The sequence below is a fragment of the Gossypium hirsutum genome, chromosome D11, assembly GCF_007990345.1.
Source record: "Gossypium hirsutum isolate 1008001.06 chromosome D11, Gossypium_hirsutum_v2.1, whole genome shotgun sequence".
Taxonomy (NCBI): domain Eukaryota; kingdom Viridiplantae; phylum Streptophyta; class Magnoliopsida; order Malvales; family Malvaceae; genus Gossypium; species Gossypium hirsutum.
Window position 1 is genome coordinate 55916586 of NC_053447.1, and position 21325 is coordinate 55937910.

A 21325-nucleotide genomic window follows, 5' to 3' on the forward strand; every position below is an offset into this window, starting at 1 on the left:
AAACAAAACCCATGAAATTTTACTGAATAATGTTCAAAACTTATAAACAAAACCCAGAATAAAAAATAAAAATCCAAAAATTTAATAAAATTTATTTTTGAATATGTTATAATCTAGTTGTATTTAATTGGATAAAATTTTGGGCCTTGGCCCGTATGAGATTTGGAGACCATCATCATTTTTAATGGGGAAAAGCCCAATCTCAATCTCCACTGTTCTTGGACCTCAGTTCTTTGATCCATTACAGATTCACCCAAAGAGACCTGCTGATAATATGCGTTGTAATATCATATTTAGAAGGTTATATATCCTACAGAAACAATGATAATTTCTTTTGTAATATGTAATATCGTTACAGATTCATAGAAATAAAAGTTGGTACCAATAGCTACATGTAAACATGGCTGCCCCTGCAGAACTAGGTTGTAAGGTATTGTTTTATGTAATTTGAACTTTGGCTAGTTGAGTCACGTCATGATGGGTATGGTTTAATCATTGGCTCCTAAAATAGCAGAAACAAAGGAAGCTTTTGCCCTGCAAAAGTTGTTGGTTATACTTATTCACTTGTTCTGTGCATCATTATGTCGTTTTGTTATTTATTTTTACAGCAACTAACGAGTGTCAAACAAGTTGATGGCTACTACGTTGTAATCTTTTTAGCTGTTGGCAAACTTTTTACCTTCCTCTTTACCCCCATAAAATATGTCTCAACATTCCAGATCCTTGATATCATACCGTTACAACATATAAACATAGTGATATCAATGCTCTTGTTCTTTTCTTCTTTTGCTTTGCTCAGGGAAATAATTTTATTATTAATAAAAAAAGAGGATAAGACCTCAAACACCCAAATAGCCAGGTTTGCTATCGAGACAGCATAGCACAAACCAGAACAGCATCATAACACAGGTCTGAACCTCCTAAAAAAACCAAAGGACTAGAAGCACCAGCAAGGCAGGACATCCCTCCTCAGTCTCAAAGCAGACGATACAACCACGATAATTGCTACCACCATGCCAGAACCATTAATTCTTCACTGATGTTTGAATGATTTAGGGTACATTGCTACTTCATGTTTTGAAAAGGCTTGAGAACATGAATAGGCCTAACGCCTATGCCAGTACAAGGTTCTTTGAAACTACATAAAATCTAAACGAACTTCCCATTTGGAAAGAAAAAAAAACTGCAGTTAGCTGCAAGTTTTAAGTGCCATTGTTGAAGCAGAGAAAAAAATACAGAGAAGCTGCTTCAATGGCAGCGAGGAACTAAGAAAAGAAAAAGAAACAGACCCTTGAAATTATGCATTACTTCATCATCCTATGGATCTCTCAAGACCTCAAAATGTGCAAGGAAGCGTGAAAAGTTTTACACCTGTAAAAGCTTAAAAGAACCATTGGTTCTGGATTCCAGCAATTTCATTTCCATTCCAATTATCCCTAAACTCTTGACCCATCAAAACATCAATATCGCTCATTTCCAAGAAATCATTCTCTAATGAAAACTCAGGCCAATTAAATACTTCCTCCCCATCATCACCTAGACTTGACCCCTTAAACTCATTGGTATTTATTTCTCTTCTTACCAGCCTCTCTTCACTACTTTGAGAAGAACTCACACTAGAACCTGGTGGTGACTCCACAACACAAAGACCATTCCCCAGAGGCTGTCTCATTGTTATTCCAGTTTCTTTGCATGAAGCAACAAAATTTCCAGGCAAAGAGGTAAAACAAGGGGTTTGATGATCATCATGAGGTTGGGGAAGGTTGAGTTTAGCTGATGAACCATACAATTTCCTAGCTGCTGCATCATAAGCCAGTGCAGCTTCAAAAGATGTATTGAAAGTTCCAAGCCAAAGCCTACTGCCTCGATTTGGTTCACGGATCTCAGCCACCCATTTGCCCCAAGTCCTTTGCCTCACTCCCCTATATCTACACATAGCATTTTCAGGACCCCCTTTCCCTCTCATGCAACCTTTCCTTGATTTCCCCATGGAAGGCCTCTCCCCATTTGTTTTGCCTTGAGCTTCCATTGTAAAATTTTGCACTACCAAAGAGCAAAAGGCTACACTAATTTACTGGAGTTTTAAAGGGAACCAAGTAACCCGATGGTGGCAGTTTCATTTTAGTCAAAGGAACTGGGTTTTGACACATGTAAAGGAATTGCTTGGCTGTTGGCTTTGCATGAGATCTAATTATCCAGATAAGACCAGTGCCAAGCTGACAAAAACACTTGTCTTCAATCTAGTGAAGTCCTTCATCCTTAAGGAGCTGATTAAATTAATTAGTTTTCTTTTTTTTTTTTTCAGAGAAAGGAAAAAACAAACTTCTATGAATGTATATGATATGTTCTCCAAACATTGAAGATGATTAGGGCACATGTCAGTGACAGATGATGAAGGAAAAGCCACCTGTTAGCTTTATATTATTACTGGGATTTTTGTTTCTTCAATGAAGAATGGGAAATATCAAATATATTAGGTCCTGGTTTCGGGGAGCATTAAATTGTGGGCTTTGCCTTCGAAACAAGCATGATTTTCAACTTCATATCTTTTATATTAATATAATTAACACGTATCCATGGATGTGGTTGAAGCTTGAAGACAATTGCTGACCTCTTCAATGAACCGTGGGGGTGAACAATATATCTGTTCATGCCTTTATCTTTAGCCCACTCCCATGTCCCTATACAATAAAGGAAGAGAACTCTTTTGTTTCTTCCTTGTTCTCATAAATTATGCAAGTGTTTAGTTCCTTTTTTTTTTCTTGAAGTTGGTGAGGCTGTAAAATTATCTGAGGAGGTTGTGTGATTTGATTGTGTGAAACACAAAAGTCATTAAAGTTTGAGTTTTGAAATACTAGTTTACTAAATCCCTATATTCTATAATTCTATAATATATAAAATTACGAGTTTAGATTAATTTTTAAAGATAAAAGGAAGATCTGAATACAAAGTTCAAGACTTACAATGTACAAAAAGAAACTTTGAAATTAATAAATGAATATATTTTAATTATATTCAAAAATTCAAATAAGAAATATTATTTGATGTTAATTACTGTAATTAAAATATAATATTTTAAAAATTAATTAAATATTAAATGTATAAATGATTAATGAGAATAACCTTTATTTTCCATTATATTACTAAATTCTCATTTTAAAATGAATAGAAGTTGTGGTAATTATACATTTAAAAAGAATTAATATTTAATAGAAATTGTGATAATTATTACACATTTAAAAATGTTATAATTTAATTTACAGTTATTAGTTAAAAAATATTGTGCTAATTTTAAAATAGAGTTATTACTTAGAACTATAAGCATAAAATATAAAAAAAAATTTGTGATAATTATAACTTAAATTACAATTACTTTGCATTAATTATCTAAAGTAAAACTATATTGATTTAAAAAAATTTTATTATAATATTTGAATTGATAAGTTAATATATTTAATTATATTTAATAATTTAAATAATAATATTATACTACAATTAAAATATAATATTTAAAATTTGATTAAATATTAAACGTGTAAAATCATATGCAACGCATGTAACATTAGAAGTTTGTTAAATTAAATGTAGGGTAAATATAATGATTCCATTTTTAAGTAGATTGATTTAAGTTAATATAGAATAATCATCAATTATGTAAAATGTAAATGAATTAATACATAACACAAAATTATATGAAAATTAATTAAAAAACAAAACCACATAAATATATATTAAAATATGCCATTGCCCCTATACTCTTCACAGATTTGGAATTATTCCTTGTGATTTTATTTTTGAAAATTTAGTTTTTTTTTACTTTTCAAATTTCAAAATCCAGGTTCAATTGTTAACACTATGTTTTTTAACTTTGTTGGTTTGACATTTTGAAATAAAAAAATATATACTTGTTAGCAATATAACTAAAAATGATGTTGTAGTGAATTTAAATTTAACAAAATAATTTTAATAGTATTAACAATTGGACTTGAATTTTAAAATATGAAAAATAGAGGGGCTAAGTTCCTAGAAACAAAAGTTTAAAGACTAAACTTCAAATTTATGAATAGTACAAATAATTATGACATAATTTAACCTAAAAATAATATGAATGCAATGTATATCAAACTTAATGTTAACGCTGGCAAAAAAATTATTAAGGCTTAAGAAATTATAGGCAGTAGAGCTTTTTAACTCCACAGTAAAGTTAAAAATCAACTATGTGTCCAATGGCGAATCATGATGTATAATTTTGAGTGGCCACTCCTATCCCATATTGCTTTTGTCTTTTCACTTTTGAATGTTGTACTTGCCTATTACAAATAAATATTAACATATTGAAACAAAATGAATGTTAGAATAGAAAATAAAAAAAAGGACATATAATACGTTTTCTTATCAATAGAAAATTTTAACATTATGTCCAAAAGGCTCATTTGGAAAAATTCAACCAAAAATCTTAATAACTTAGTGAATATGAAGGTGCATTAACCTATTAGTGAATATATGATTTTTACACAATAATTGTGTAGAGATGGTATTGAGTGAAAACAATTGCAAACCAAATCAAGACACTAACGTTTCGTTAAGTTCACTAAGATGAGATAATTATATTGTATCTTTTTATTAATGATTAAAAAATAATTTAGTTACAATCAAATGCTAACTATAATCATGGAAACAAAATTCGACCAAAATTGCGAAATACAAATGTGATATGCACATTTTGCTTCATAGATTTCAATGGATGATAACAATCACACTAACCAAAAAAAAATAACAAACACTAGAATAATCATAATTTATCACAAGATAATACCAAAATAAAAAATAAAAAAGCTACCTCAAAGAAGATTACCACACGTTGAATAAGAAGAAAAGAAGGTGAAAAATAGATCTTCTTTTGTTTTTCAAAACCTCTATATGTTTATTGTAAATAATGATCATCATTTTCCTCTAAAACATAGGTGAATTTAAACGGTTTGCAACAGTCCTGGACCCTAAAAAATTTAAAATATTCTGTTGTGCGGAAGCGTGTAAAAGAGTAAAATTATTGTACTGCGGAAGCGTGTAAAAGAGTAAAATTATTGTACTGAAAAATTACACTAAGTTCAATTCCCAAGAAAGAGAGGTGGATCACGTGGATCACTTAAGTACCAGGTCTTTCCTAGCCAGAATATCCCTCTATCGTAATTTAACCACATAATAAATCACTACAATCACACTCACAAAATATGCAAAATAAAGAATAAAGAACACACGAATTTTAACGAGGTTCAGCAAATTTTGCCTACGTCCTCGGGCACTAACAAATATATTTCACTCCAAAATACAAGTGAAAATTTACAAATAAAGAGAGAGAACAATGCCTTAAGGAGAGAATGGCAAATGTGGGGATGATTGAAAATGAGAAATTGTTAAGCCTATTTATAGTTGAGATTTAGGGATCAACTTGCAAAGTCACTATACAATTAGGGACCAAAAATTGCAAATATCTCCTGTCAAATTTCAATCCCACTTTCAGTGCCTTAAATATCTTATTTCCAGTGCCAACATTTTGATACCCATATCTTTCACTTTTCTAAATATGGATGGTTGTCAATAATCTCCACCTTGAAGATTTGATTAGGATAATCTTATCTTCACACAATTCTTTCTGCCTTTGACAACAATACTTGATAGTGCCTTCTTCAACTGTTAAACTTGCAGGATATTGGCCAAGTTCAAACAATGTTCGAACTTGGTTGTTGTTCCCACTTTGGTCATCATATCTGCGGGATTATCTGCAGTCTTAATCTTCTGAAGATGAATTTTCCCCTCATTAATAATTTCCCGCACAAAATGGAATCGTACGTCGATATGCTTTGTACGTGCATGATAGACTTGATTCTTTGCTAAATGAATAACACTTTGACTATCACAATACACATTAATATGCTCTTGAACCAATCCCAAGGTTTTAACCATACCTTGTAACCAAATAGCTTCCTTTACAGCCTCTGTTACAGCCATGTATTCGGCTTTTGTGGTTGACAACGCAACTGTAGACTGCAGTGCATACTTCCAACTTATTGGTCCTCCAGCAAGTGTAAATACATAACCGGTGGTTGATCATCATTTGTCCAAATCACCGGCATAGTCAGAATCAACGTACCCAATAACACCTTTACCAAGTGTAGTATCCTTCTTGAACAGTAATCCAACATACATGGTTTTCTGAATATACCGTAGAATCCATTTCACAGCTTGTCAATGTCCTTTTCCAGGATTATGCATATACCTACTCACTATACTGCTTGTGAAATGTCGGGTCTTGTACACACCATTGCATACATCAAGCTACCTACTGCATTAGAATACGTAACTTGTAACATGTATTTTTGTTCCGTATCCGTCGAAGGAGATAGTTGTGCAGAAAGCTTGAAATGAGAAGCTAACGGGGTACTTACAGGTTTTGTCTGCTCGTTCATGCCAAATTGTTGCAGTACTTTCTTCAAATATTGCTTCTGAGACAAGCTAACTCTACCATGAGCTCTATCTCTAACATATTTCCATGCCAAGAATATTTTTAGCTTCACCTAGATCTTTCATCTCAAACTCAAGGTTGAGTTGAGTCTTCAATCTTTCAATTTAAACTTTGCTCTTAGGTGCTATCAACATATCATCAACATATAAGAGCAAATATATAAAATTTCTTCCTGTAGCTTTTAAAAATACACGCAATGATCAAATTTACTTCTTGTGTACCTTTGCCCTTTCATGAACTGATCAAATCGCTTGTACCACTGCCTTGAAGATTGTTTCAATCCATAAAGCGACTTTGTCAGTTTACAAACCCAATTTTCTTTATCAACAACCTTGAGTCTATCTGGCTAAGTCATATAGATTTCCTCTTCCAAATCACCGTGTAAAACGCGATCTTCACATCGAACTGAACTAGTTCAAGATCATATTGAGCAACCAAGGTTAGCAAAATCCGAATAGATGAATGCTTCACAACTGGAGAAAACACTTCATTGTAATCTATTCCTTCTTTCTGAGCATAACCCTTTGCTACCAATCTAGCCTTGTATCGAATTTCATTTTTACTAGGAAATCCTTCCTTCTTTGCATATACCCATTTGCATCCATTTGCCTTATTTCCTTTGGGCAGTGTCACCAACTTCCAAGTCCTATTTTTATGAAAAAACTGCATTTCTTCATTCATAGCTTGCTTCCACTTTACACCATTAGGGTTACATCTTGCTTCTGTGTAAGTAGAAGGAACATCATCATCTGCAATTAAAAGTGCATAGGCCACTATATCATCAAAGCGAGTAGGCATACGAATCTCTCTTCTTGGCCTCCTATGTGCAATTGAATCTTGCTACTGTAGAAGTTCTTGGGTCGAAACTTCTTCATCATTTGTTCCTTCAATATTAGCTGGGTCATCATTAACCTTTTCAAGCTCCACCTGCTGCAAAGTACTACTGGTTTTGTCATCCTTTTGTGAATCATTGTTCTTCATCATGGTTGATTCATCAAAAGTCACATCTCTACTGAAAACAATCTTCCTTGTATCAGGACACTAGAGATAGTATCCTTTTACTCTACTAGTTATACCTACGAATAATACTTTCTTAGCTCTTGGGTCTAACTTAGATTCTTTTACATGATAATATACAGTGGGACCAAAAACATGTAAAGAATCATAATCAGTAGCAGATTCACCAATCCACATCTCCATAGGAGTTTTTTCATTTATTGCAGCTGATGACAACCGGTTAATTAGATGGCACATAACTGCCTCAGCCCAAAATTCCTTACTCAATCCAGCATTGGACAACATACATTGAACTTTCTCCAGTATAGTCCGATTCATACGTTTTGCCACCCCATTCTACTATGGTGTATCCCGAACAGTGAAGTGTCACACAATGCCCTCATTTTGACATACTTGTAGAAATGGATCATTTTTGTACTCAGTACCATTGTCTGATTGAAGTTGTTTGACCTTTCGACCAGTCTGAGTCTCAACCATCTTCTTCCATTTGAAAAATGCATCCAAAACTTTACTTTTTCTTTTCATTAAATACTCTCATACTTTTCTTGAATAACCATCGACAAAAGTAACAAAATAATATATACCTCCCAATGAAGCCACTTTGGTAGGTCCTCACACATCACTATGAACGTAGTCCAGAATTCCTTTCGTATTGTAAATTGCTAAACCAAATTTTACCCTCGTCTGCTTGCCCAGAACACAATGTTCACAGAATTCCAATTTGCAAGAATTTGTACCTTTCAACAAGCCTTACTTCGCCAAATTTTGCAAAGCTTTTTCACTAACATGTCCCAATTGCATATGCCATAACCTGGTAGCCTTTGAATCTGCATCTTTCAGAGAAGCTGTTGATGTTGATCCAATAACTGTACTTCTATTTAAATAGTACATGTTATTTCTTCTTGCTCCTTTCATCACCGTCAATACCCCAACTACTACCTTTAGTAATCCATCTCTCAAAGTGATTGTAAGCTTTTTAGATTCTAAGACCCCTAATGAGATGAGATTTTTCTTCAAGCTAGGTACGTAGCAAGCATTTGTCAAGACTGGATTGAGCCGTCGTGATTCTTCAATTGGATTGTACCTACTCCCATTGTCTTACAAGCACTGTCATTGCCCATAAAAACAACTCCACCTTCTAGTTCTTTAAGACTAGAAAACCAGTCCTTATTAGGACACATATGGTAACTATATCCCGAATCCAAAATCCACTCATCTGCATGACATGCCATTGCCATGCCAACCAAGTTAAAGTCTGACTCCTCATCATGCTCCGCTACACATGCATCAGAAATAACCTTGCCCTTTTTTAACTTAGGACAATTCTTTTTCCAATGCCCTTTCTCACGACAAAAATCACATTCATCTTTGGCAGGTCTCCCTTTAGACTTAATCCTTCTACCAGGTTTGTTGCTGTGCGAACGACCTTTTACTGTTAAGACTTCTGTAGTTGTATCTCTGTGATCTCTTTTATCTTTCTTTCGAGTCTCAGATCTATACAATGCACTACAGACTGCATCAAATGTGATTGTATCCTTCCCATGAAGCAATGTGGTGGTAAGATTATCATATTCATTAGGAAGAGAATTCAACAACAATAATGCCTTGTTTTCATCTTCAAATTTCTCATCCAAATTTAGCAAGTCTGCTAAAATTTTATTGAATGAGTTCACATGGTCATTCATCAACATACCAGGTGTATACGTGAATCGATAAAGTTTCTTTTTCATATAAAGCCTATTTTCAAGACTTTTCGTTAGAAACTTTCCTTCCAGTGTATCCCACAACTTTTTCGTTGATGTCTCCCTTATGATAGAGTACTTCTGCTCTTTGGCCAAACATAGGCGGATTGTACCACACGCTTGTCTATTGATCTTAGCCTACTCCTTGTCATCCATATTGTCAGGTCTTTCTTCAAAGGCTATATCCAGCTCTTGCTGACATAAGAGATCCAGGATCTCACATTGTCAGATACCAAAATTATTGGTACCATCTAATTTCTCTACTTCAAATTTTGCATTGGTCACAGTAGTCTTTCCTAATGACGATGCCTCTGCCATTTTTCTCCTCAATCCCAATTACTGTATATGTAAATAGTACCATCAACGTGAATAGTAACATGGATGAGCAATACCGTATACACAAATAGTATTGTAAACTGTCATATTCCCCTAGTACAAACCTGGCGCTGATACCAATTGTTGTGCGGAAGCATGTAAAAGAGTAAAATTATTGTACTAAAAAATCACACTAAGTTCAATTCCCAGGAAAGAGAGGTGGATCACGTGGATCACTTAAGTACCAAGTCTTTCCTAGCCAGAATATCCCTCTATCGTAATTTAACCGCACAATAAATCACTACAATCACACTCACAAAATATGCAAAATAAACAATAAAGAGAGAGAACAATGCCTTAAGGAGAGAATGGCAAATGTGGGGATGAATGAAAATGAGAGATGGTTAGGCCTATTTATAGTTGAGATTCAGGGATCAACTTGCAAAGTCACTATACAATTAAGGACCAAAAATTACAAATACCTCATACCAAATTTCAATCCCACTTTCAGTGCCTTAAATCTCTTATTTCTAGTGCCAAAATTTTGATACCCATATCTTTGACTTTTTTAAATATGGATGGTTGCCAATATATTCAATTAGTTCAATTTTAAATAATGAAATTTTAAGTTAGTATATGGTAAAATTGTACTTCGATCCCTCAAAAATGAAAAAGAATTATATCTTCAATCTTTTTAGAAATAATGAAATCATCAATTAATAAATAATAAAATTATATTTTGATCTCTTAAAAATTTATAATTCAACCAACCCTACTAATTTTTTTTTAATTTGCCTTTACTTTTAGAAAATGCTTTAAATGTAAATAACCTATTCTTTAGCACTTTTGTACTGCTAAAAATCATGCTAAACACATATTGAGTTGTAATATAGAGATGGCAAATTTTGTAGAGAATGATTTAATGATTAAACCAACTGTCATATCCAACAAAAGATAAGATATAACCAAGTTTAAGGATGCCTATACAAGTATAAAGTATAAAATTATGTTAATTGCCAATCTCCACATGAAATAAACAATCATAATTACTAGAGCATATTTTCACTATCTTTATTTGTTATTTTTCTCCCCATGGTAGTCTTTGTATATCTATTAGGTGGATAGATAAAAAAAAATATTATTAATGTATATCTATTAGGTGGATAGATAAAAAAAAATATTATTAAGTAATAAATATTTTTTACTTTTTTAGTAAAATAAACTCTTGTTTTGTATAAAAATTGACTTATCTTAAAATTATTTTAGGTAAAAATCAAATTTAAAAATTTATTTTGATATAAATTAAGGAAACACTTGATTCAAGTAATTTAAGATTATCAAATATAATTTAAGATCCCAACATACAATTTTCACATTTAGATCTAAATATTATATTCAACTGCTGGTAATTTTAGATTTCAAACAATGTTAAAACAGAATATAAATGACAAATTCAATACCATTTATTCATTAAGTAATCTTAGATGTAACACACTGTACTCGGTCTGATCGTTGGATCCGAGCTATGGAACATCACATTAGTCACCTAAGTGACTTTCTGTTCGAACACCAACTGAACTTCCAACATACAGCACAAAACATATTCATATTTGAGGAAGCACAAGCTCGCAAACTCACACTGCTTGCTTCATGGTACGCAACAGTAGTAATATGCGACCCTACATCGTTTGCAAAAACTTAACTTCCCATTCCCTTGCATAGGTCAGGCATTCTAGTCTTCGCAGAGTAAGTCTCATTAAACAAGGTAAGTCATGCAAACGACGCATTAGATTCCACAAACACGTTTCGCAGGGTCCCTCCTATTCCACGTATCAAAAATTATTAGAGGTTCGTAGATAGCAGTTCGCCAATTGTTAGGGTTCGCACTTTGCATAGTTTGATAACCCTGCCGCTTTGCAGCACTTTGGTGAACTCTATATAAGTTAGTAAGTTTTGATTATTTCATGCTTTTCCTTATAGAGAACACTCTGTTAGGAATTAAATACTTAAGCATAAACTTGTAAATTAGGAAAACATCAAACCAAGCTTGGACTATACTTATATACTTAGAATTCAGGTTCATATTTATATAGTTTTGTCAATCTAGAAAAAGTATTTAAGAACATAAAGAAAAAAAAAAGAACATTAAAGAAAACTAAGTCCTAGAACAAACGACAAAGTCAACAGATAGAAAGATATCTTTAAGCCCAAACGGAATTCCACATTGATAAAGAATGAGACAAATGAATGCGGAAGCGGATAGTAAAGTTTGTCAAAGTCGCAGATTTGACTTAGGGATCTAAATGTTCAGAAAGAAACTTGGATTTTTAACACAACCTGAAACGCAATCAAATCCAAGTTAGATAAAACAATTAAAATAAATAACTAAGATAATTAAAATAGAATAATAAATATACGATTAGAATAATAAGAAAGAAAATAAAAAAAAGATGGTGGAAAGATAGAACGTGGTATATAGAAGTCCTAATAAGCCTTGGAAACATGAAGAATCCACAACCGCCTTCAAGTGGCGCTAATTTTCCTTCCAAGAAAGAAAACTTGGCAAGAAAAAGTTTGAAGATGATCTCCACAATCTGAAAAGATTGTTAAAACTCTTCTAAAAGAAACTTAAGAGAAATTCTTTAAAAAAAAGAAAACTCAAAGAGAATTTATAAACTCAAAAGAGAAGTTGAATAATAATGAATTGAATAATTTGTGTACAATACAAACGCCTATATATAGGCTAGCTAAATAAATCTAAATAAAACTCTTAAGTATACTAGAACTCTAATTAATCTAAACAAGAAATAGTTTTAAACTAAACTTTCTTATTGACATAAAACTCCTAAATAACTTAAACTTTTTAATAATTGTTAAAAATTCAGAATAATAAAATAATAAAAGTTGATAAATATAATATTGAACTCATAAATAATAATATGATTTAAACTCAAATTAAAAGCATGAAACTCGTAATTCCCGTCATAATCTCGTTCAGAAATTCTGTTTGCATAGTCTTCACTAAAACAGTCATAACTTGAGCTTCCGAACTCAAAATCAAGTGATTTAAAGCACATTTTGAAGCTGAGAGATAGATCTTCAAATTCCTTAAAGAATCTCAACCTAGAAATGCCAGGATCCCAGCCAAAAAGCCATCACAAGTCTGCTAATTTCTCAAGCTTGATAATTGCCAACTTTGGTGAATGGAATTTAATACATTTTACCCAATCCGTGCATGTATCATTCCCCCTTTCCTTGAAAAGATTTGTCCTCGAATCTTGTATTTGATTGAACCCTGATTTGATTTGCTTAGCCTTTGACATTATTGTTGGGCCTTGAGGTAGTGTGAGCCCATCACATTCATGGGTGTGAAATTGGGCTTTAAGACTCGCATCATTCCCCCTTCCCCAAAAAGATTCATTCCCGAGTCTTTAGCTACACAAAAAGAAAATGGATTAGAATAAATAACAATAAAATGAAACAAATACTTACCTAAGCCTTCTTGTGCACCAAAACTATTTCCAGGGTCAAAAATATGATTTTGATCTCCCAAATGAGCATGGATCAAGTATCTCTCCTTCCAAAACAAACCATCAATACTAAACAAAGAAATATTATGGACATGAGTGTTCAAGTAAAAAAATAACCTGTAACTTTTTTTGAATATGCATGGTCATCCATAAGAATTTTCAATAATATGTCAAGAATTTCACTTAATTATAAAAATAAAAAAAATTAATATTATTATATAAAAATTCATCGTTAAAGGTCAAGATGGAAAATTTTGTTGCAAGAGGAAATATATAAAATGCTTTAAAAAACCTATTTGATGCAAAAAATTACTATTTTTAACCTTTACAAAGGTAGATAAACCTATAAAATCAACTGAACTTTCAGACCAAGGCTTAATGAAATTTGACCAACAAGAAAACATGTAAGGAAATATTAGACAAACAAAATCAGTAGCATACTTATCAAAAACATTCAAGGTATGCTTACATATTTCAATTTTCGATGTATCATTACTTTTCTTACATTCTAGAACTTGTGGAGAATTATCAATATTCAACCTATCTCTCTCTCACAAGTAAAATCGTCTATCGATGGTAGAATAATATAATTGAGAATTCGTCAATAGATCATTGAAATCTTGTAACAAAGAAACACCACTAAACAAATTTGAGTTAGAGTTAGTTAAAACATAATCATCCTCACTTTTGTATGTGTATTTTCTTGCTTTTCATTTTCTTTTTCTATTTGAGAGCTCTCCAATTTTACCGCATATGGATTTTCACTTACCAAATTTGGACCATTAAGTAGACTTTTATCACTCAATGTGTCTTTTTCTGTCTTTTCAAATGATTTTTCCTCACTTCCCATATCCCCCTCACAAGTATTATGAATATTCAATACAGTACAATCTATCTCAATAGGAGAACATGACATTTCTATCTTAACTAACTACATAGATTCGAGGAAGAAATTCTCACTTTCATCTTTTTTTGGTTTACAAAATTCGTCATCACAAATCTCTTTTCCACCAGAGTAAGAGTTAATAGAAGGTACAAAGTCATACTTACTTTCTTCTCTAGTTGGATATTTAATTGGATATTGGAAACCCTTATGATCTTTTTCTATCAATGAAAATCTCGTGTTAGTATAATCACGACTATAGTGCCCAAGCCCTTTGCACGTAAAACATTAAATATCACAAGTTCTTTGTTGTTTTGGTGAAATTTTAGTAGAAGTAGGTTGCTTAGAAGATGTAGAAGAATGTTTTATAGGAACCCCACTTTTCCACTCAAAAGGTTTAGTCTCATCAATTTTGGCAACCACTTATTAGTAGCATAAAGGGGTTTCGAATTTTTTAAAATAGAATTATAACTCGTACCTCTATAATATTATGAAGCACTAAATAGACGAGACTGATGTTGTTGAAACTACTGCTCAATCTCAATGGCCTTGTGTACCACATCCTCAAAATCAATGTAGGTTTAAAGATTAACACTACACCAGAACAGGTTTTTAGCGGCGTTTTTTAGGCCTTTAGCGGCGTTTTTTAGCGCCACTAAAAGTTATTGTGGCGCTTTCACATGCGCCGCAAAAAATGACGCTAGTGACGATGCCGCTAACATTTGCGGCGTTTATTTTTATAAACGCCGCTAAAGGTCATGTTCTTTAGCAGCGCTATGAAAAAAATGTCGCTAAAGGTTAGGGTCTTTAGCGGCACTTTTCCTACAAATGCCGCTAAAGAACATGATCTGTAGCGGCGCTTTTTCCACAAACGCCGCTAAAGATCATGACCTTTAGTGGCGCTTTTTTAAAAATGCCACTAATTTTGGCAGATTTGTAAAAAAAAATTAAAATTTTCAGCCCTCCTGTAAAAACAAATCAGAAAAAACCAAATCTAAACCAACTGAAAGCAATAAATCTATATAATATTTAAGATTAAACGAATAATATATAATAAATATTAATAAATAAAATAAAATTCGTATTATTCTTACAAAAATGTTAAAAGTTAAAATGATAATTAAAAGTCAAAATTGAAGTATATTTACACGATAGTCTAAGACGGCGGCTGTTGCGATTGCTGAAACATCTTTATCATACTCTGAAGCTGCTGCTGGAGTTCATCGTACTTTCTACGCTGCTCTGCTTCCCTCGCTGCAGCCTCTGCTTCTCTCGCTGTCGCATCTGCTTTAAGCTACAGCTGGAGTTCTTCATACTTTCGTTGAACCTCAGCTTCTCTCGATGCTGCCTCCGCTTTAAGTTGTGTAATTTGCTCAACTATTGTCGCTTGCATCTGAGCCATCTGGTCTCTTAACATCTGAACTTCAACTTGAGCCTGACTCCCCGAAGGCATGTATTATTGCGAGCTGGATCCAAAATATTGGGATGGGTTAACAAAAGATCCTTGAAATTGAACCCGACCATACCTTTCAGGACCCAAAACTTCAGTGATAATCTGATTATCAATGTCATCAATATGAACAGAACTATCACTGGAAGTTATTTATGTAGGCTATGTATTATGCAAGTTATTTATGTAAGTGGTGTATTATGTAAGTTATGTAAGTTATGTAGGCTATGTATTATCTAAGTTTTTATGTTATTATGTAAGTTATGCAAGTTTCTATATAACTTTCTATGTAAGTTATGTAGGTTATTATTTAAGTTATGTATTATGTAAGAATAAATAAAAATTTTATTTAAGTTATGTATTATGTAAGTGTATGTATAAGTTATGATTGACAAATTTGAGTTATGTAAGTTATGATATGATTTATAAGTTTTGAAAAAATATATAAATTTTAAATATATATATATTAAAAATTATAAAAATATTAATAAGTAATGTAAGTAATATATTACAAATTTTTGTTATGTAATTTATGTATTATGTAAGTATATCAGTTTATTTGGATTGTCTAATGTATGTAAACTAATAGCAACTAGCTTCTCATATTAGATGTGTGTGTGTATATATATATATATATATATATTGTTTTTGGTGGAAACTATCTCTTCTCATATATGATTAAGACAGTCCTTAAAAACATTTTATAAACCTTTATTTTAGTGAGAAAGGGGGAGGGAAACAATGTGCTGGATTCGATTAGATTTAGCCAAGTGAGGTTCGGCTGAAGGTTTCATAAATTCGGGATTGATGTATGGGCATTTCTAGATTAAAGTAAATTAACAAGTTAAGTGCATTGAGTTTGTTATTTGTATCGAAATTATTAAATATTCTTTAAAATAAGGAAGACAAGTAGGAATTGGAATGAATCGAGGAGAGTGTTGAAGCAGGTATTGTTCTTTGTTCCCTCCAATTTAATAAAAAGGATAGCATTGTTGAATTGCCTTGTTTGGAAGACGATGTAAAGCTAGAAACTGTTGTACAAAATATGCGATAGTTAGCCATATTTGATCAATAATTGTCCTACTTGTCTTTATCTTGAACACAAGTTCAAAGGTATCTGCTGCCAAATATAGCAGCCTTTCTTTATCAACCATTGGTGCATAAATTGAAAACAAACATTTTCTTAAACCATTGCTGCCAAACATTCTTTTTCTAATCGAAATGAAAACAATTTCAAACCAAGTTCAATTTTCTTAAACCGTATTCAAAGACTATAAACAGAAACATGTTCTAAGATACCAAAAGCTAACTGCCTTACATATTTGGTATAGAAAACACTCAAGAGTTCAAATAAATCCTCCCAAAGATAATGCAAATCTTAATAATTCACTGAGAAATAGCAAAAATTAAGAATGGGGATCATCAGGTTAGGTAGCATTTCTTTAACATTTTCTCAGCTACCAAACAGAGCATCATGTGAGGGGGTAAAAAAAAGTTTCCAAGGTTGAGAAATTACAAAGCAGATTGTACTGCTAGAATGAAGCAGCAGCAGGAGTTTGGTATATCAACTATACTCAAGTTAAATCTGACCTCGTTTAATTTAACATTTAATATTTAAATGTTAGCATTCCTAAAATCTTAACATTCGGTTCACATAATTCAACATTCTTTACTTTAAATCTGATTCTTTCACTTGCATTATAATTTAAAAGACTCAAGCTATCCAAAAACACACTTAAACTTTAACCATAAACCATGTTCATCTAAACATTTTCTTGGAATTAATTGATGGATTGGTTAGCAGATAAACAAAATAGTTGGTATTTATTCCCATATTTGTCTCGAAGATCTCTAGATTTAATTTTTTGAAATGATTTATTTCGAAGAGTTCACCTCTTCCATTGTTTATTTTGGACATCTACATCACTTATTAAAAGGTTCAAACACTACAAACTCATAGGCAACACAAAAAAAAAAAGAAAAAACTAAGTCTAAAAAAAATTAATACTAAAACAGAAACTAAGGGCAGAGGGAAAAACATAAGAAAAATAGAAGAATCGAAGAATCTTACCGATTTCTCCGACGGCAGAGGAGTGTGACGGTAGAGGCCTGCGACGGTCCACGAGTGCGACGATAGACGAGCGCCGACAGAAGGGACGGTCTACGACAATGCAGCAGATTTGGGGAAGGTTCGGGTCGTCGAGGGCAGCAGGCTAGGGTTCTTGATTTGGGGGAATTTTGGGGAAAATAGGGAGGGGAATAGAACCAAAGTTTTCGGGTATGGGGAAATTGGAAGCAGAAATAATTTCGTGGGTTACAAAAACGACGGCGTCTTAATTACAACAGATTGAAAATTTGCGGCGTTTATACAGTAGCGCCACTAATGCCCAGACAAAACGGTGTCGTTTTGTTTAAACAACAGCCCAACCTTGCGGCGTTTTCATCAACATGCCGCTAATGCGCACCTTTAGTGGCATTTTTCAGCTAGCACCGCTAAAGCCATTAAAATGGCAGTGGAAAGCTACGCCGTTTTGTCTATAAAATTAAGAAATTTTGCGGCATTTTTGCTCCAAACGCCGCTAATGTCTCGTTTATTGCGGCGTTTTATATGAAAACGCCACTATGAAATCAAATTTTCTATTGAAACGGCGCCGTTTAGGTATTCCATAGTTTTGTTAAGTAGTATTTATAATATATAGTAGTAAAAATTATAAATTTTAGTGTTTTTATTTTTTATTTTAATTTAATTCCATTTGTTAATTTGGTCCTCTCCTAAATTATCAAATGTTATATATTAATTTTTTAACTTATTTATTAGTTTCCTTTAAGTAATATTTATAATAAACTAGATAAAATTAACATTTTTAGTGTTTTAATTTCATTTTTATTTTTCTATTTTAATTTTATTTATTAATTAATAAAATTAACTTATTTATTAATTGTATTTAAGGTAAATAGTCCATAATTTCGAGGGTTACAAAAACAACGGCGTCTTAATTACAACAGATTGAAAATTTGCGGCGTTTTTACAGTAGCGCCACTAATGCCCCAGACAAAACGGTGTCGTTTTGCTTAAACCACAGCCCAACCTTGCGGCGTTTTCATCAACACGCCACTAATGCGCACCTTTAGTGGCATTTTTCTCATAGCCCCGCTAAAGCCATAAAAATTGTAGCGGAAAGCTACGCCGTTTCGTCTATAAAATTAAGAATTTTTTGTGGCGTTTTTGTTCCAAACGCCGCTAATGTCTCGTTTATTGCGGCGTTTTGAATGAAAACGCCACTATAAAATCAAATTTTCTATTGAAACGGTGTCGTTTTGGTATTCCATAGTTTTGTTAAGTAATATTTATAATATATAGTAGTAAAAATTATAAATTTTAGTGTTTTTATTTCATTTTTATTTTTTATTTTAATTTAATTCCATTTGTTAATTTGGTCCTCTCCTAAATTATCAAATGTTATATATTATTTTTTTTAACTTATTTATTAGTTTCCTTTAAGTAATATTTTTAATGTTAAATTAGATAATATTTATAATAAATTAGTTTCCTAAATTACATAAGAACATATTTAAAATATAAATAAAAAATTAATCTAAACCCAAAACCCTAACTCGACCCTTGAAACCCTAAACCCTAAATCCCTAACTCTTAACCACTAACATCTAACCCCTAAACCCCTAAACCTTAAATCCCGACCAATCCTTAATTAAACCATAATCCCTAATTTATAATCCCTAAATCCATACTCCCTAAACCTTAAAATATAAACTCCTAAACCGGCCTTAAATCTTAAATTAATCATATACCCTAAACAAATTTATTATTATCTCTTTTACAATTATATAAGAAAATATTTAAAATATAAATTAAAAAATAATTAATCTAAACCCAAAACCCTAACTCGACCCCTGGATCCCTAACTTTTAACCCCTAGCACATCTAACCCCTAAAGCCCTAACCCTATAACCCCTAAACCTTAAATCTCAACCCCTAATCCACAATCCCTAAACCCATACTCCCTAAACCTTAAAATATGAACTCCTAAACCGGCCTTAAATCTTAAATAAATCATATACCCTAAACTAAAAACTCTAAACAAATTTATTATTATCTCTTTTACAATTAATTTAAATAATAGTATTTTAATTTTTCCATGTGTTTTATTTCAAATTATTTCTACGTGTCATTATTTTTTTCTGAAGATTTTAAATATTCAATTAGAAATAAATTGAATTTTATTTAATATGAATAAACCAATTAAGATAAAATATTTTTAGCGGCGCTTTTCCAAAAACGCTGCCAAAGCCCCCAGATTTTTGGCTGCTAAATCCCCGAAAGCTCAAAAAACGGCATCGTTGGGCTTAGGTTTTTGCGGCGCTTTACTTAAAACGCCGCTAAATAACCCGAAAACTAAGAAAACGGCGTCGTTGCGTTTAGTTTTTTTAGTGGCGCTTTTGAGCAAACGCCGCTAAAAGGTCTGAGCATTAGCGGCGCTTTATTAGAAACGCCGCTAAATCCCCGAAAGCTCACAAAACGGCATCATTGGGCTTAGGTTTTTTTGCGGCGCTTTATCAAAACCGCCGCCAAAACACTGAGCATTAGCGGCGCTTTACTAAAAACGCCGCTAAATTCCCGAAAGCTCACAAAACGACATCGTTGGGCATATGTTTTTTTGCGGCGCTTTCTCAAAAACGCTGCTAAAGCCCTGAGCATTAGCGGCGCTTTATAAAAAACGCCGCTAAATCCCCAAATGCTCAGAGAATGGCATCGTTGGGATTATGTTTTTTTGCGGCGCTTGCTTAAAAACGCCGCTAAAGCCCTGAGCATTAGCGGCGATTTCTTACAAACGCCGCTAAATCCCCAAAAGCTGAGGGAATGCTTATGTTTTCTTGCGGCGCTTTCTTAAAAACGCCGCTAAATCCCCGAAAGCTCGTAAAACAGTATCGTTGGGCTTAGGTTTTTTGCGGTGCTTTCTGGAAAACGCCGCTAATGCTTATTTTCAACGGCGTTTTAATTCAAGCGCCGCTAATGATCGATCTTTAGCGGCATTTTCTATCAAAACGCTGCTAAAAGCGCCGCTGAAAGCCTGTTTTGGTGTAGTGTAAGAACATTGGCTATTGAAACGTTCAAGCCATCTACAAACCGCACCATTGTAGTCTTGTCATCTTATTGAACGTTTGCTTTTTGTATAAGCATTTCCATCTCTTTAAAATACTCATCAATAGATTGATTACCTTGAGCAAGGCGTTGTAGTCTCGTTTTGACCTCTCTATAGCAATGAGAAGAAACGTAATACTTTCGCATCACTGGCTTCAACTCCTCCCATGTTTCAATTACCCTTTCATAGTTTCTTTGACGATCAATTCAAAGTTGAATCCACCAACTCAACGCATAATTTGAAAATCTAAGGGTCGCCAATGAGACTTTTTCCTCTTCCCGGCATTTATAGTAATGAAACATAAGTTCAATTTTTGATTCCCACTCACAATATGCTTTAGGATCGTATTTCCCTTGAAATGGTGGAATATTGAACTTTGGTTTAGGTAAAAAAATGTTGTCTACGGTCATTATTAACCAAACTCTCATCAATTGCATGAGAGACGCGTCGAGCATTATTTGCATAAAGACGAGGTTGATCAATGTTATCTTTCCAATAACAATTCTGACACTCAATTATTGTACTTAAACGTTCTAAATTTTTGCTTATCATGTCTAGAATAGTGTCACATTGCTGATCTTGAGCATTTCCAACTTCTTAATCCTTTCTCAACTTCCCAATCATAGTATTGTGAATCATTAGGAAAGCCTAAAAGAACAAAACACTCAAGAAAAAAAACTTAACAAAACCTCACTGTTATACA

At 32.8% G+C, this 21325-nt stretch overlaps 1 protein-coding gene across 1 annotated transcript; it reads right to left on the reverse strand.

Annotated features, from left to right (window-relative positions):
- Positions 1 to 1165: 1165 nt before the first annotated feature.
- Positions 1166 to 2766, reverse strand: LOC107963432 (dehydration-responsive element-binding protein 2D). The gene has a single exon (XM_016899952.2). It carries the CDS (start codon positions 2027 to 2029, stop codon positions 1382 to 1384), a length of 648 nt encoding a protein of 215 aa, XP_016755441.1. The 5' UTR covers positions 2030 to 2766; the 3' UTR covers positions 1166 to 1381.
- Positions 2767 to 21325: the final 18559 nt, after the last annotated feature.